This window comes from Aulostomus chinensis, chromosome 10, assembly GCF_037954235.1.
Source record: "Aulostomus chinensis isolate RoL2024-O1b breed Wild chromosome 10, RoL_Achi_v1.0, whole genome shotgun sequence".
NCBI lineage: Eukaryota > Metazoa > Chordata > Actinopteri > Syngnathiformes > Aulostomidae > Aulostomus > Aulostomus chinensis.
Window position 1 is genome coordinate 18,753,477 of NC_141329.1, and position 16,399 is coordinate 18,769,875.

The 16,399-nt window shown below is 42.4% G+C and overlaps 1 protein-coding gene across 1 annotated transcript; it reads left to right on the top strand.

Moving 5' to 3' along the window:
- Positions 1 to 2,132: 2,132 nt before the first annotated feature.
- On the top strand, positions 2,133 to 11,566 carry bmp16 (bone morphogenetic protein 16). Its single transcript, XM_086216257.1, has 3 exons — positions 2,133 to 2,723; positions 6,974 to 7,335; positions 9,266 to 11,566. The coding sequence occupies exons 2-3, from the start codon at positions 6,981 to 6,983 to the stop codon at positions 10,327 to 10,329; spliced, it is 1,419 nt and encodes a 472-aa protein (XP_086072383.1). The 5' UTR covers positions 2,133 to 2,723; positions 6,974 to 6,980; the 3' UTR covers positions 10,330 to 11,566.
- The last annotated feature ends 4,833 nt before the right edge of the window (positions 11,567 to 16,399 follow it).

Sequence of the window (16,399 nt, forward strand, 5' to 3'; positions counted from 1 at the left end):
TTTTGTAACCACTGTATCACTTCTTTTGACATCCGGAATCAAGAAAATCCAGCTACATAGCCATCCATCCATCCATCCATCCATTTTCTACTGCTTATCCTGTTATCCTGGGTCGCGGGGGGGGGGCTGGAGCCTATCCCAGCAGCTTTTGGGCAAGAGGCGGGGTTCACCCTGGACAGGTCACCAGTCCATTGCAGGGCCAACACATATAGACCATTCACACTCACAGCCACACCTACAGTCAATTTAGAGTATCAATCAGCCTCGTCCCCTCTTGATGGCTTTGGGAGGAAGCTGGAGTACCAGAGAGAACCCACGCAGACACAGGGAGAACATGGAGACTCACACAGAAAGATCCTGTGCCCTCCCGAAACTTCTTGCTGTGAGGTGACAGTGCTAACCACCGCACCACCGTGCCGCCCCCAGCTACATATATCTAGCTTAAAGCTAATGGTGTCCCATTGCAACATAACCCCTAAACTATCCAAAAATGGTTTGGCACAACAATCAGTGAACTCAGACAAGCATGACTGTAATTTTGGGATGTTTTTCCATTGTGTCTGTTTTGTGGACATGAGACATCATTGGCTTCAAGCTAAAGATGTGTGGCTGGCTCTGCATTCTGGAGTGATACAGCAGTGAAAAAATATCTTTGTGAGCTCAAGGAACCTTTTTGTGAGCAGCTGGACAAGAGTTAGGGTACCCCCTTAGAGGTCACCGGTCAAACCACACAGGAGAACGTGCACACTCCACACAGCGAGGCCTGCTGATGGGTTTGAATCCAGAAGCTTTTTACTGTGAGGCCACAGTACTTACCACTATATCTGAAAAGTGACAGGTGAAAATGAAATGAAAGTAAATAAACTTAAGAGCTATTATGCCATGAAATATCTCATCTTACCACAGATTTTATTGAAAGTGGTCATTTTACATCTTCTGGTAAGGTCAAGGTCAGCAGGAACAAATAGGAGCTCAGATTTGCTGATATGAAAGTTTTAACCTCCATTGAAGGACTAGCGATTGACACTAGAGGAGAAGGAGGCGGAATCCTCCCCGAATGTCCAAATGTGCACCATTTTATTTCGTCTCTCCCATCTCAAGAATTAATTCTCAAAAAATCCTAAACCTCGTAACATCCTGTCTGTCAAGGAAAGCAGTAAAATGATGAAGAAACAACCGTTTCCCCAGAAGCAAATGTGTGTGTATGTGTGTGTGTGTGCAGCACATGAGAGATGATAACGAGTGTGGGTTTGTGTGTAAAGTCACTCTGCGGCGGGACAATTACTCAGCCTTGGGATAAATGAGGTCTGTGGATGAGTTTTTGTGTGTTTGTATGAGAGTGGACGGGAAGAGCAAGTGGAGGGGACAGAGAGGAGGAGCAGAGGGAGGTGGGCAAGTGATTCTCCAGATGAGATCTAATATGTGAGACCATGCATCCTAAAGAGACGTTTTCTCATGGGCGCAACCCATGAATACAAATGCACCCACCACCCGCTCCATGCTGGAAGGACAGATGCACCTTGCCTCAGTCCATAGTGAAGAAGTACTGCCTGCTTTTTCTTTTTTTTTACCTTTATCTTCTTCCATCCAATCACTAAACTAAACTGTGGTGACTTCATGGTGGCTGTTATGAGTCATCCATTCATACCTTTGTGTTGTAAGTGAATCTGTTTGCTCGTATTTAGTGTTATGGGGCAACGTATTTATAATGAAGACGCGATTGTCTGCGAGCATGTTGGCTGAAAAGTAGAATGGTGCCAATGAAAAGCAGCAGGTGAGTTTGTTAGAGGAGGAAAACAGTCAGTCTGTTTGTCTTTCAGGTTTATCAAGGACAGGTCATATACACGTGTCTGAGTACATATGTGTTTGTTTTATTGTTGATTGCATGTGTTAATGTTTATGTGTGCCTGTTAGAGAGAGAGACAGAGAGAGAGAGAGAGAGAGAGAGAGAGAGAGAGAGATATCAGTCTGTGAATGTACCGGAGCTCATCCTGATGACATCACTATTTGGGAGGATCTAAACAGCCAGGAAAGTCAATTAGAGTTTAACTGAGTTTACCAGCTGGACTCTTAGTATAGCAGAGAGAGAAAAAAAGCAACAGCAAGTGTGTGTGTAGATGTGTGTGTTTGTAAAAGAGAGAGAGGGGGAGAGAGAGAGAGGAAAAGGGGAGGAGATACAAAAGGGAGTACGAGAGTGGACAGGACAGGAGAGGGATATAGTAAGAAGGTTGAGAACAAGCAGGAGCTGTTGCCGGTGATTTCTACAGACAGACTGATAAAACTAATATCTGCAGCTTCTATGAAAAGTAGCATCAGCGTGTTTTAAAAAAAGCAGAAGTGGAAGTGCAGGCGACAGTGAGAGGGAGTTGCCTACGAGCACAGGTCAGGCAGGCATAGGGGAAGCCGGTGGATGCTTTTAAGAGTTTGCTTATCTGACACTGACAAACAGGATGAGAAGCTGAGCGAGAGAACAGAGGGGGGGTTAAACCCAGAAAACATGGAAAGAGTGTTACCCACAGTGCATTTGGATAGGAGACGTTTGATAGACAGGCATTGGCTGCCTTGAGAGAGGTAAAAAGAGAGAAGACAGTTGGAGAGAAAAAGAGATAAATAGTCCACCTTGTCCATTCTGTCCAAAGGAGCGGGAGCGAGAGCCGAGGGATCGTAACACTGGAGCTCAAGGATAAACCATGGACTCTGCATACATCCCAACACACCTGGACGTGAGTACTACATCCCTTACACACACACACATACACACATACACACACACACACACACACACACATACATCTGTCTGTCAAGCCACAGGCCACAGGAACTGCACTGCTGAAACCATTAGTCACTCTGGGGAAAAACACACTCATGCACATGCATACAGCTCTGGCACACAGCATTGCTCAATCAAAATCTTGTCCGGTAAGCAACTTCTCCCAGAATAATATGCCCATTATGAGTTCAAAGAGCATAACGTAATTCACCAGTGCTGCAACTGTATGAATCGGCCTCAGTGTTAATGCTCAGCCAGCTTTAATGTGAAAAGCAGAGGTGTTTTTTTGTTCTGTAATTCACATCGGTTTAGCTGTCAGACGCACAACATGTGGAGTCTCTGAGATATGTCAGTATTTCCACTGATGCTCTTGCAAAAGGGCCTCCTTTTAACCACAATGCACTTGCGACTTGGAGAACACCAAGAATCCCAGACTGAGGAGAGGATAAGGGAGCTTGAATTGAAAATGAAACTGTCCAGATGAAAAAGATGTATTTCTAATACATAGTGAGTGACCTGTTGATGCTTAGCTTAGATGTGGAAAGTCAAGTACAGCAGGTTGTTGTGGATGCAGAGAAGAACCAACTTCACCCCTCATCTTCTATCTACTTAACTCAGCACGTGTGTGAAAACATTACACCTCCACAAACATCTTAGCATGTGTTTCTGTAAACATGTTGGCACTCGATCTGCCAGCAAGTTGGCACGTTTAAGTCGTGTTCTGCTCTTGCATACACATGCGTGCGTGTGTACCAGAAATGACATCTGGGTCATTAAACAACTAATCGCAGCAGCTGGGATGTATAAGAATGCTGATTTAATAGAGTCAATAAAACACACTGCAGCCTACCTGGTGTGTAGCTCAAATGATTTACACCTCAGAAAGCAGAACTCCACTTGCAACTGTTTCAGACCTTTTTCACCTCCATTATATATATCACAACTTAAAGTTTTGTATTAATGACAAGTTAAACATATGGTGCATTTATAACCTCCCAGTCAGTTATACAGTCTACGGCATGCGTGCGTGTGTCATATGAGAGAAAGGCTCACCGTGGAAAAAAAGACGCGGTGGATACAGATGTATCCTCAGAGGTATGTCTGTCTGACATGACATATTTTAGACATACTAGATTAAGAGCACAGAGCAAGAAAAATGAACCCTGTGGCATGTATGCTGCTCTTATCATAATCTAAAAGAACAGCAGCGGAGAAAAAAAGAGCTGGAAGTGGGGGTTGAGAAATACGGTAGAGAGGAGGAATTTTGGAAAAGAAACACGGGAAGAACAACAGGAAGGGAAAGTTGAGGGACCAGGCGTAACATGAAGACAGCAGCGGCGGATAAATCAGCCGGCTGCAGTGACACTACGGACCTCAATCTGCCGCACTCTTCCGCAAAAACACCATTCATTTAAGGCTTAGGAAAAAAGATTAACATTAATGGAAGATAGGGACTGAAAAAAACATTCAAAGAGAAATAAAAACAGATATTTTTAACAAGAGCAACCACTGAAGAGAGAGAGTCAGGAAAGCTTGGAAGAGGAGTTCAGATTAATAGGAGAAAAGAAGTTATTTACTGTATGGCAACAGAGGACAAAGCAAAAGGACAAAGTTCAAGGAATGCAAAGAGGAAGAAGGAAGGGGGAAAGCAGCAGGGTTTTAAATAAACAGATAAAAAGAGAATAATCAGGAGTTAGAAACGGATGTCAGCGGTCAGAGGTTTTAATCAGTGAGTTCAGAAAGACACGGGGCCGGCCGGCGACCACACTCGTCTGCCTCGTGCCAGGGTCACGATACTGTCTGCTCAGAAGGTCAGGTCACATTTAACGAATCTCAGAAGCTAAGCTGTATGTTTTCACACAAAGACGGCTGCCAAACTCCATTCATCACATCAGTCTTTATCACTCGAGATCCAGAAACAGACAATGAGACCGGGATAGTGACACAAAGGAGAACCTGGACGCTAAATTCATAAAGATGACAGTTTTTCTGCTCAACCAGAATAAGTCAACATCATGACACATGTCTGGTTTGAATCACTTGGAGTCAGTGGTAACACACACCCAAAGTGACCATCGAGACCGTGTGTATGTCTTAACGACAACAAACCCTCTTTTTGTCTGCATTTCTCTGCCTTGTACAAGCTGTGACACACCCAACTGTGTGAACCTTTGAACCTCAGGGTGGTTTTGTAGGTGAGGAAAGTACAGGAGAGAGGTGTTGTTGTTGTCCTTAATCTGCTTTACAAGCTTCCCCAGAATAGGGGAGAGGCTGTCCATCAGAGTGTCTAATCTGTAATTGTCCTCTGCTGCCATTGCCTCAGGTGGAGCAGTCCTGGGTGGGGTCGTGAGGCTGTAATGGATAAGCAACAAACAATCCCACGCTAAGAGGTCACTTATTTTCCCAGGCCTACCCTTTGAACCGCAATCCACCTGCACACCTACACAATTGCTCACATGTATAAAAGCTTTTGCAGATAACGTCACACCTGCACCCTCATTCTAACCCTTTTTCTGACAATGTGGTGAGATTAGCGGTCATTACAGTGCCATTATGTGTTCGCTGGGCCATAAACACCTCTGTTAACTTGCTGTGAAGGGCCTAATCGATCCTCTATCACATTGTGAGAGGAGATAAAGAGATAGAGAAGGAGACTATGGCCAGCTTGGACAAGGAAAGAGTTTAGTTTAAAAAAAATGCAACGTTTCAGCCACCTAAGCAAAACATAAATGCAAGATGCTCGGTCTATATTCTTTGCTCTCTGGTCAACTTTACACCTTTGCTCTGACCTTTTTACACCTCACCCTGACCTCAGCAGGTCAAAAGGGCCATTACCTTTCTGGTGTCTAATTACTGGCTCAGTTATTAACAGCTGTATTACAGAGGCACGGGGTGTTAACCAGGTCGTGGCAGTAATTGTGTGACCCCTGTCTGCGGTCAGGTTCCCGCAGTGAGTCACGCAGAGAGTTGTTTGAGTCAGATGAAACTCTCTCAAAACTCTTTTGCTACACTATCAATAGGTGAATTCAAATTCATCAGGTAACTGAGTATCCTGTATTGCCTAAGTAAACTTTATGTGTAAAATCAACTGAGTATGCTCCTTTCATACTAGATTACTTTTCAGCATGTTGCTTTACTGAACATAATGGTAGAACTCCCCTAATCTTGCAGAGAGAAAAAAAAGTAACAATATCATGCGCAAAAACACATAACATAGAAAAATGAGAAATATGGGAAACTGATGAAACTGACAAAAAGTTTTTGAGTGTGTTTTTTGTGTTTTTGAGTTTTTCATTATTTCAGGAGAGACACATATTTGAATATAAAGAAAATAATCTCGTGATTATTAGAGTTGACAGGTGTTTGAATACAAGGCTTATCACCAGACCGTGTTTTATGAAGTGTTCATAAACGTTAACAGCAGTGAGACACAGTTTCGTTTGCTCTGTTATTTTGTTGTTGTTTTATTTTTAGTACATTAACTTGCCAAAAACCCTCCTGATTTGGCACACAGAGGTAAAACACATTCCTGGCTTTTCACTCACTCAAACAAATGAAGCTAAAGCCCGACATACTGAAGGTTTTAATACACTCTTGAAAAGGATGAGAGAATAAAAGTCAAATAGCATCAAATCTGTCATTGTGACAGGTCTACACAACCCTATTACATGTCACTTGAGTCCAAGAATTTGATTCATGGTCCCTGTCTTTCATGCTCAGTGCTCGAGTCCTTTCCACACACAAACACACAGTGTGATTAAATTACAGATCGAGATGGTTTAATTGTTTTTGCTTAAGTGAGGAGATGTATGGGTGTAGGGGGGTGAGAGACTTGCTATAAATTAACATTAGCACTTTTTCTACAGCTGTACGTAGCAAGCAAACAACTTTATATGGAGGAGTGGACACTAAATACCTTGAACTAGTGCCACGTGAATGTTAATAATGAGAAAGTTATGTGTCCAGGAAAGAGAAGACTAAAGCATGACAGGGACCATCTCATAGGAGGCATAGCTTTTACAGAGCTTTCAAGCGATAATTCAGATTCTGTTGTTAGCTCAAATGTTGCTCTTGAATGGATGTGTGCAAGGAGATACATTTGAGATTGTTGAAAATTATATGGCTTGGTTGATTTATCTGCCCTTCTCCTTTTCTCCACCACACCTGTTTTCCAATTATCAAGCCTTACCTTCCTCTCCTCAGGTCCACCATGTTCCCTGCTAACCTCCTGCTCCTCATGGTCCTGCTGCTACCTCAAACCTCGTCTGGAGACACCAGCGAGATCAATCATGGCAGGGTATCCTCCACGCCTTCCTCCTTGGAGCACCCATCAGCTGGTTCCATCCAGGAGCCCAACCTGGCTCAGACCATCCAGAGTCTCCTCTTGAGCCGCCTGGGCCTGCAGTCCCAGCCTGACCCCCGGCCTGGAGTGCCAGTCCCCCGGTACCTTTTGGATCTTTACCGCTTCCACCAGCAGCAGTACCATCTATTGGAGGACCCGACCTTTAGCTTCCCCAGCCACCATATCCAGCAGGCTAACACTGTACGCAGCTTTCACCACACTGGTAAGAGCAGTGCTTCATCTATGCTGAGAAAAAATCAATCAACATTTGTATTTGTAATTGTTAGACTGAGAGTAAGCAAAGACCTTTAGACTTTGACTGTTTCAGGGAAGCTTTTTGTACTTGTGTGTTAGCCATCAGTATATATAATCTCCACTTTACTACAGAAGCAAATGGTGGTTACTGACTCACCATATAATGATGAAAACACCACAAAAGTCCTTTACCATATGCTTAGTATTCTATGATAAGTTGTCACAATATAAACATTTTTTAAGTCTTCTGCAAATAAGTGTGTGAGAGGGTGCTGGAGATCAAACATTGTGTATTAAATATACCTGAAATAAAGGATTAAAATACTAGACAAGTGAATACAGGGTGGCATGGCTCAGAGGTAGAGAGGCTGTCGAGAAATCAAAGGGTCGCTGGTTCGATCCTCATGGTCCCGGTGACCATGTCGAAGTATCCTTGAGCAAGATACTAACCCCTAATTGCTCCTGATGGCCCTGCGATGGACTGGTGACCCATCCAGGGTGAATCCCACCTCTCACTCAATGTCAGCTATGATATGCTCCAGCCCCCATGACCCTTAACGGATAACCGGGATAGAAAATGGATGGATGGATGGACAAATGAATACACTTTAATTTCGTACACTGCCATGGGGTACTGATCACTGCCATTGCCATCACAATTGCTGGAATAACGCCTTAGTTTAAAGTAATTTTACTAAACACAACTTCATTGGGAGACCACATGTAGTAAGATAATAAAGTTACAATTTAAAACAAGGTTGTGATGTAGATTATCTCTTCTATCAAATTCCCAAACTATTTAGCAATTCCCCCCCAAAAAAGATTGATGTGCCTACACCTACAGCTTTGGGTTGAGGTCAAAGGTCTTAAGGCCGTTTTATTCTTCAGGGTCAAATCAACGCTGTCTGAGCAGTGTAATTACAGTGTCACATGTTCAGGCTACAGCGTAGGGTCCTCATAGACCTGACACAGAAGTATAAATCAGGCTTCACTTATTTTCTGACCCAGCCTTAGTCATGAGACTTTAAATGCAATATACAGGTGTGTGTGTGTGAGTCGGGTCTCCCCAGGGGGGCTTCAGGGGAACCTCAGTGAATGGAGGTGGAAAAAAGGACATCAGAAAGAAATGCCGAATGTGTGTTGTTTGGTTAAGGATACATTAGTTTTGTAGTATTTTTAGTCTTTTTCCTACCTTCCAGAAACTTAGTTGAAGAACTGACAAATCACTCAGGATGGACCATTTTCGTGTCTTTTGTGTAATCTGTGGTGCAGTGTTGTCTGGTTAGATCATTAACTTTTTCCAAGATCAAATGACATAATAATCATCCCATAATGATGCAAAAATTATAAATTCAGATTCATTCAGATTCAGATTCAAAAAACTTTATTTATCACCGTGGGGGGCAATTAAGGGAACAGAGAGCAGAACAGTTGGTTACACAACAACAACAAATCATGTAGGAGAGGTAAGGGGGAGGGGGCTTCTTTTTCTAAGCTACATCTACGTGGAGGCCAACAATTTGAGAAATTAAAACCAAATAAACAATAAAATGTACATCATACATTCTAGAAATACAAATTACAAAATGACAAAAGCAACGACTGATGATGTTAACACAAACCACTGACTGACTGCACAAGTTGAAAATATTAACACACATAGGTACCAATGAGGTAATTCTAACGAAATTTTTTATATCTCCTGCCAGACGACAAAGATGGAACTTAGAGTGAATCATTTCCTGTTTTGGGAGTCAATCAAGAAAGAGTTGACAGATCTGACTAATTTAGTGTTTGTTCTGCTTTTTTTTTTTTTCCTTTTCAGTAAGCTCTCAAATCAATTAAACGACTTCCAACAACAGTAAATCCCCTCTTGTCTGTCTTCCTTCTTCCATCAGAGCCCCTTGCAGCAGAGGATCAGAAGCGAGTGCACATCTCTTTCAATATCTCTTCCATCCCACAGGATGAGAGGGTGCTGTCCGCTGAGCTTCGGCTCCTCCGCGGTGTTAGAGCCTCTCTGGGCCCCAAGCCCCACAGACTGAACCTGTACCTCTCTGAGCACCATGAGGACCCTGAACCTACCCTGCTAGAGACAAGGCTACTCCCCACTGGCACCCACACTCAGAGAGTAAGTGGGCTATGGGAAGCTTTTAGCTTGAGTGCAGAGCTCCTCCACAAAGCCCTTGCTGGGGCTGGCCACCTGGACTTCCTCCTTGAAGTCAGAGTGGAGAACAGCACCACCTCACTCCATGACCAGAGGCTCCTCTCTGGTGCAGGCAAGGAGGATGGAGGCGGCCACAAAGGAGGACACCTGAGGGTGTGTAGGTCTGTGGGGCAGGATGAGCACAGCTGGGCCCAGGAAAGACCCCTCTTGGTGACATATAGTCATGATGGGCGTGGAGAGCCTTTAGTCAAACATAGCAGGAGAAACCCCACCAGTGGCCAGAGGAAGAGAGGGAGAAAAGGGACCAAGGAGAGGGCCAGAAGCAGCAGCAAAGGCCGTAATAGAGACCAAAAATGGGGCAGGGTCAAAAATACAGGGTATACAGTGCTGGGCTGGGGGGGTGACAAAGGGAGGGTCAGTTGGAGTGAAAGTGGAAGGGTGAAACGAAACGGTGGACGTGCAGCAAAACTGAAATGGCTTTCCCGTAACAGATGTCGTCGCCATCCTCTGTATGTAGATTTCAACGACGTGGGTTGGCACAAGTGGATCATTGCTCCCAGCGGCTACGATGCCTTCTTCTGCCTGGGAGAATGTCGCTTTCCACTTGCTGATCACATGAACTCCTCTAGCCACGCCATGGTGCAAACTCTGGTGAACTCTGTGAATGGAGCGGTGCCACGAGCCTGCTGCGTCCCCACGTCTCTCAGCCCAATCGCTCTGCTTTACCTGGACCCTCAAGACCGAGTGGTGCTGAAGAATTACCAGGACATGGTGGTGGAGGGCTGCGGCTGCCGGTAGTATACTGAAGAACTCAGAGAAAGCCAGATGGAAGAGGGAGCATAGGGAGAATAGGTGAAAGACAGTCATATGAAAGGCAGATGGTGGGATGAGACTGTAGAGGCCAGCTAACTGCTAACAGACGCAGACTGATAAAGAAGGATGAGCAGGGCGATGAAGGAGTGGATGCAGCAGCTATAGCTCCATTATCAAGTGCAGGAGCGAGGGCCAAGAAAGAAACACGCTGACAGGCTGCTTGTTCTTTCATGAGAAGCCAGCGCTTTAACATTACAAAATATTAATTATGTGTTGAAATTATTTCCACTCACTCTCACAAAAATGTCCGACACAAATGCATGTGTTAAACTGTTGAGGAGTTCAGAGCAGTCGGTCATGGACATTTTGTACCAGCTTTGCAGTAGCATTCTGATGGACTTACTGCTGATTACCAGCATTAGCAATATGACGATGGCATCTAAACATTATGAGACAGTATTTGCAGAAGCTACCAAGAGGTAGGGTGCATCTGTTTTTATGAATGTCAGAGAATGTTATTATAAAGACAGACCCTTACATCACAAGCTATTTAAAACCACGACAATAATGCTGAGGAATGAATATGCTATTGTTTGAGTGTGATTGAGTGTGTCACTATTATTTAAAAAAAGAGACTTTTTTACCTTTTTTTTGCAGATGTGAAGAAAATCCAAATGTCTTGTGATTATACATAATTCCACTGACTCGCAATTCTAACTTAAAAGACACATGATGTATTTAAATAGCAGCAATTATGGTGTATTTAATCTTGAAAATATTTAAGATACCTGCACTCAACAGGACATATGGCAAACTGAAATACTTCCTCTAACATGAAGTAACTTGTAGCTTCTGTACAAAGTGTATTAAATGAACAGTCTGTGTTACAACGTGATCATTGCAGACATTTTGGTGTACAACACATGATAGAAGACGTATGTGGCGTTGCCTTTAAAAGCTCAACTAACAAGTCAATTGAACGCTGTGTGTATTGTAGCTATTGAAGTGTGTAACAGGTGTCTTTTGTGTCTGCATGTGACAAGAAAAAAAAGGAAGACTGACATTAAAACTGGGACAATAGTGCCTTTTTGAACAGGGGCTTCAAGTATTCTCTGCTGCGCTCAGTAATTGTTTTTCAGTGTTGTATTTTTCTCTCTAAATGGAAACATTTAAGCAACAGCTTGTAAAATGTTTGACGATATGCCTCCAATAAACAGAGCAAACAGCACAACTGTTGCGTGACTTTTCTGTTTAAGCAACCTTTTTCTCCCTCTTGTGGTGTTTCCATTTCTTCATTTTCACAGGCCATTGGACTTATGGTCGTGTTTAGCAAGAAAAAAGGAAAGCCAGAAATCCCACTGAGAGAACAGATGATTTGTGTACATTATACTGTAGCAAAGGAAGTAGCCCTAACATCCCTCTTACTTCAAAACAGCTGTCTATTGGAGAGTGAGGCTGCGGGTTGGAAATTGTCGTTAATGAAATAAACCACAGCATCACTTCACCAGGATAGCTGAAGATACAGGAAATAAGTCCACACACTCAGCTGCATGTCACCCCTCAATACAGAGGTAAACTAAAAAAAAACTTCTTTGACCTCAACATTCCTGCGTGTGTGAGAAGAGGACCCTGCCTTCTCATCCGCCACCAGATGGAACAGTTCACTGCAGAGGTAAGTGAAGCCTGCAGCATGCAAGAGATGCTCTCCGGACACAGCAGTTCCAGCGGCATTAAAGATAATTCTCTACCACCCTAGCCAGTGAACGAACGTCCACCTGATGGGTGAGCGGAGCCTCTCAATAACGGCTCTTTTATCTATTCCATATTTATTATGCAAGGAGTGAATATTGCCCGTGACTCCAGCAGTTCTACACACAAGAAAAAAGGTGTTTATTTGATTAATCAGAAGGAACAGAAGAAGGAATGTTCTTGTGTCTCAAGCTGCAGCTTGTATGACACAAACCTGAAGCAGCTCAAGCTGATATATATATATATATATATATATATATATATATATATATATATATATATATATAAAAAATTTAAAAAGTGTCTACATAAATAACCTTTTATGGATGTGATGTACGATGTCATCATTGTTGTATTACCTGGCTCAGGTTGTAAAACATGAACAAAATGTACAGAGAATTAAAGCCATAGAACCTTGTTTTATATTTTACTTTGACATTCATCCTTCAAACTGTCTGGGGGAAAATGATGCCATTTTGCCAACTTCATCTGACTAATGTTACATATCATCGCCTTCTTAAAATAATCGCCTGAGTCATTTTTTTCAAGTTTTTCAGAAAACACATTAAAACTGGAGACAAAACATCATAAGGAGTTTTTTTTAGGCGATAAAAAAATTGTCCAAAAAAATGACTTAGGCAGTTATTTTAGGAAGGTGACAATATGTTCTTTTCGGCTCTAAAACAGGTGTTGCCATAAGAAGCAGAACACAATGTCCTGTTTCACCTGAGGCTGCTGTTTTAGAGCACTGAAGAAGAGTGAACTTCCAGTTCCAGGTAATATTAGTCAGAAATTACTGAGCCAAACAGGATGTAGCAGGTTTCTGTTTCAGGTCAAATATTTCATGTGGTATCAGGTTGGTGAGTACACTTGTGTACTCCCCGATATTAGACTTGCATCTTTTAGCCAGTATGGGATGTATTTCCAACAGTATAATCAGAATTTGAACTCTAAACAACTGTGAAATATGTAGTAATGTCCTTTTTTATTACTGATTTTATTTGTCAGGCACACAAGTAGGTAGCAAAACTTGCTTTACTTAATTGTTGAATGAAAAAGGAAAACGTATGTTCTGATTTTTCTTAAAAATTTGATTTCCCCCTATATGATTACAAAATTAATCAAAGACTAGTTTGTGAGCAGGCGTTAAAAGTACAGCTGCACTGTATATGTGAACACATAAATAGTTCTCAAACATGGATGTACGCAGGTTCTGTGCTTATATGCTTGGATGAAGAACACAAGTGCGACACAAGATTGTGATGTAGCCACGTTTATGAGGCTTTACTTGGATGCAAAGAATTTAAACAGAATGCAGTGAGAATAATGACAGAATGAATATTATACCTCCGTAATATGTCATTTTCAACCACATCCAGGAAGTACAATTCCCCAAAAACGTTTATTGCTTTTCTTTGTGAGCACCAGTGTGTATGACGGACTCATGCAGGGTGAAGCGAAGGGACAAGATAGTAATGCACATACAGGATGTGTCATGATATCATGTTCACAGATGGTTTGTGCTCTGCTGCTCTACGGAGGTTTGGTAGATAACATTCTGGGTTGCTGCCAGAACATTTCATCTCCTGGGCTATAGCACATCATGGTTCACTTAGTGGTTATGTGATAACCCGTGGCCCCTTTCCTCCCTGACACTCTTTATTCTCTCTTTCCTGTCCCATCTATCTCTCTCATCCTTCAGCATCCCTTTCGAGAGTCAACTTTGCTTTTATCTCAGTGTATTTTAATCACTCACCTGTGCCTCCTGGCCCAGCTTTCCTTTCTATCTTTTCCTCTTTCAACCTGACCGGGGCAGGTGATCAGAAACTGAAGAGTCATTATTAACAGGTGTTCATGTTGCATTCCCTATGAAGTAACTGTTTATCAATCCCAATCTGTTTATATTTTAATATGACCATGGTCATTCCTCATGTACTGTACACTACACTAAAATAGGAAAAGTGTAGTTGAACACAACCTTGGGCAGCCTGAATGGATCTGACTTACATTCAGCGTCTTTTTTGCAATTTCACTGACAGGAAGGATGAAAGACTAAACAAAATTCTTCAAACTCACTGTCCCGTTGTTACAGGAGTCAAAAGTGTAACCTTTATATCTTATATCTTATCTGTTTGTGAAAACGGGCTATACAAATAAAATTGCCTTGCCTTGCCTTGCCTTAATTTCTAGAGGTTTCACAAAATGACAATTCCTCCACAATTGGGGATAATATACGCAAAAGTGTGTTCAAATATCAAGACAAATGGTACATCTGGAAATATGACTACTTTTTCTTCTGTAAAACATCATTAAGTGTCAATCAGAACATACATCGCGTGTACAATTGGAGGGTTTTATAATCAAAAAGAGGGTGATGGGTATAATATTATACTCGTCACACCTTTACCTCTGACCTCATCAAAGCTGTGCCTCTATCTCTAATCTTTTGAAACATATGTTCTCCCTCTTTTATTTCTCACACAGGTGCACTGGTTATGACTCCTTAAGGGTCAGGTTCTGGAGCACAAAGCCAGGCTTATCTAGTCGGGTGAGGAGTGTGTTTGAGGGCGGCCTTGACCCAGTCAACCACAAGGAATACCTTTCCGTAAGCAATAAATCAGGCAGTGGCTGGAGAGCTACAGAGGGTCAGACACATGGCCACAGCTGGGAACAGGTGTCTGAATTTATCTGTGATGGACACCAGATAAGCACAGGGGAGAGCATGCAGGAGTGCAAATACTTTGAGTTCTTACCACATGCCGCGGACATCGTTTGTGAGGGATGTTTTTGATAATTATATCCAGAACACAGCTGTCGCATTAGAAGTCTCTGATCAAGAGTCCAAAGCAACAACATCAACAGATTTTTATCAAGCAACCAATAAAAACTGGGAAACATTATTGTGCCCCATTTTCTACAATTCATCTATGTTAAAAAAGTGTGTTGTTAAGGCCCAAGGACGTTTTACCTCTTGCACTTTTATTTTAAGCAGTGTGTGATTATGTACCTCACAGCGTGCCATCTCCAGATTGCTCCACCCACTGCCCGACCACATACGCTCCGCCCCTGAATTTTCCTACTCCCGCTGCTCATTAGGCTGATTGCCGCCAGCTGCTTTCAGCTAGCCTTGCAATGTACAACAGCATTTGAGTAACTCAGTGTATCTTTTACAATGAGATACATTTAGTTTTGCATTCTAAAGTACAGTATTTCAGCTAATTGCAGTGATACATCCCATATGGCTCGACTCACTGCTTGTTCCTCTAGTTTCAAGAGATTTAGTGATGTCACTCCTTGCTTTTTGTTTTTCACCTATTTGGCTATTTTTAGAGAAGGTATTTAGGTACTGGTTTATCCTTTAACTTAGATACATTAGCTTCTTTGTTGTCCTTTGTTTTGTTGGCTCTTGGAGTCAAGTGACATCTTTTGCAATAAGTTTTTTTGTGCTCTCAGTCAGTTCAAACTTTGAATAATACTGCAAACTGGCAGGTACTACAGTATACAGTGGACTACAGTCAGTGCTGGATGTTCAGAAGCCTGCCCACACCGTTAGATTCGAGGTGAGGAACAGACAGGCCACCTGTCCTAAACCACCACCCCCCCACCCCATTTGCTTGCTGGATCAACCATGCAGCCCACCCACAGTGCATATGAAACTTTTATTTCCAAACTCCCCCAAAAAAAGACACATACCTAAAGCACATCTTGGATTTCTCCCAGTAATAGCTTATACATTTCTATGTTGCAATATGACAATAAAATACTTTTGCTTTTTATTAAGTGACAATAGACTGTTGCACTCTGGGAAAATCCTACCATAAAAATAAATGTACTTACATAAGCAAAAAGACATATTTTGAAAGAAAGGCTTATAAATTTGGAAACACTCTCATTCCAAAATGTATTCATGTATTTCCAAGAGGATGGCAGTTCTATTAGTGGAAATATGTGGACTTGGCAAGGAGGCACTGATACACACGTGTACCCACGAGATACATGTGCAAAGATCAACAAATTTCGAGACGACAGTGACATACCAGCAGCAGAGTTAGTCGTCGCTGCGGGGTCAGAGATCCTAAAAGCCTCCAAAAGATTGGACATCAGAAGCTGTTTTCAGTCATGCACCCCCTTAAGTACACTAAATTTTGGTTTGATACATTTTGTGTGTCACACAATAAAACAATAGTGTCCCAAAACACTACAGCAGATGTGAATGTATCTACCAGTTGTATACTGCTGTTGCTGAGTTGGTGGTTTCAGTCAGGAACGCATAAAAACGATTGGAAAGGGATTGGAGTTTTGCCTC

What these genes read in the sequence shown, in the direction of transcription:
- bmp16 (XM_086216257.1), top strand. Translation starts at nt 6,981, where the DNA reads ATGTTCCCTGCTAACCTCCTGCTCCTCATGGTCCTGCTGCTACCTCAA. An exon ending in ACGCAGCTTTCACCACACTG is followed by an intron (nt 7,336 to 9,265) that starts GTAAGAGCAGTG and finishes TTCTTCCATCAG; the next exon opens with AGCCCCTTGCAGCAGAGGAT.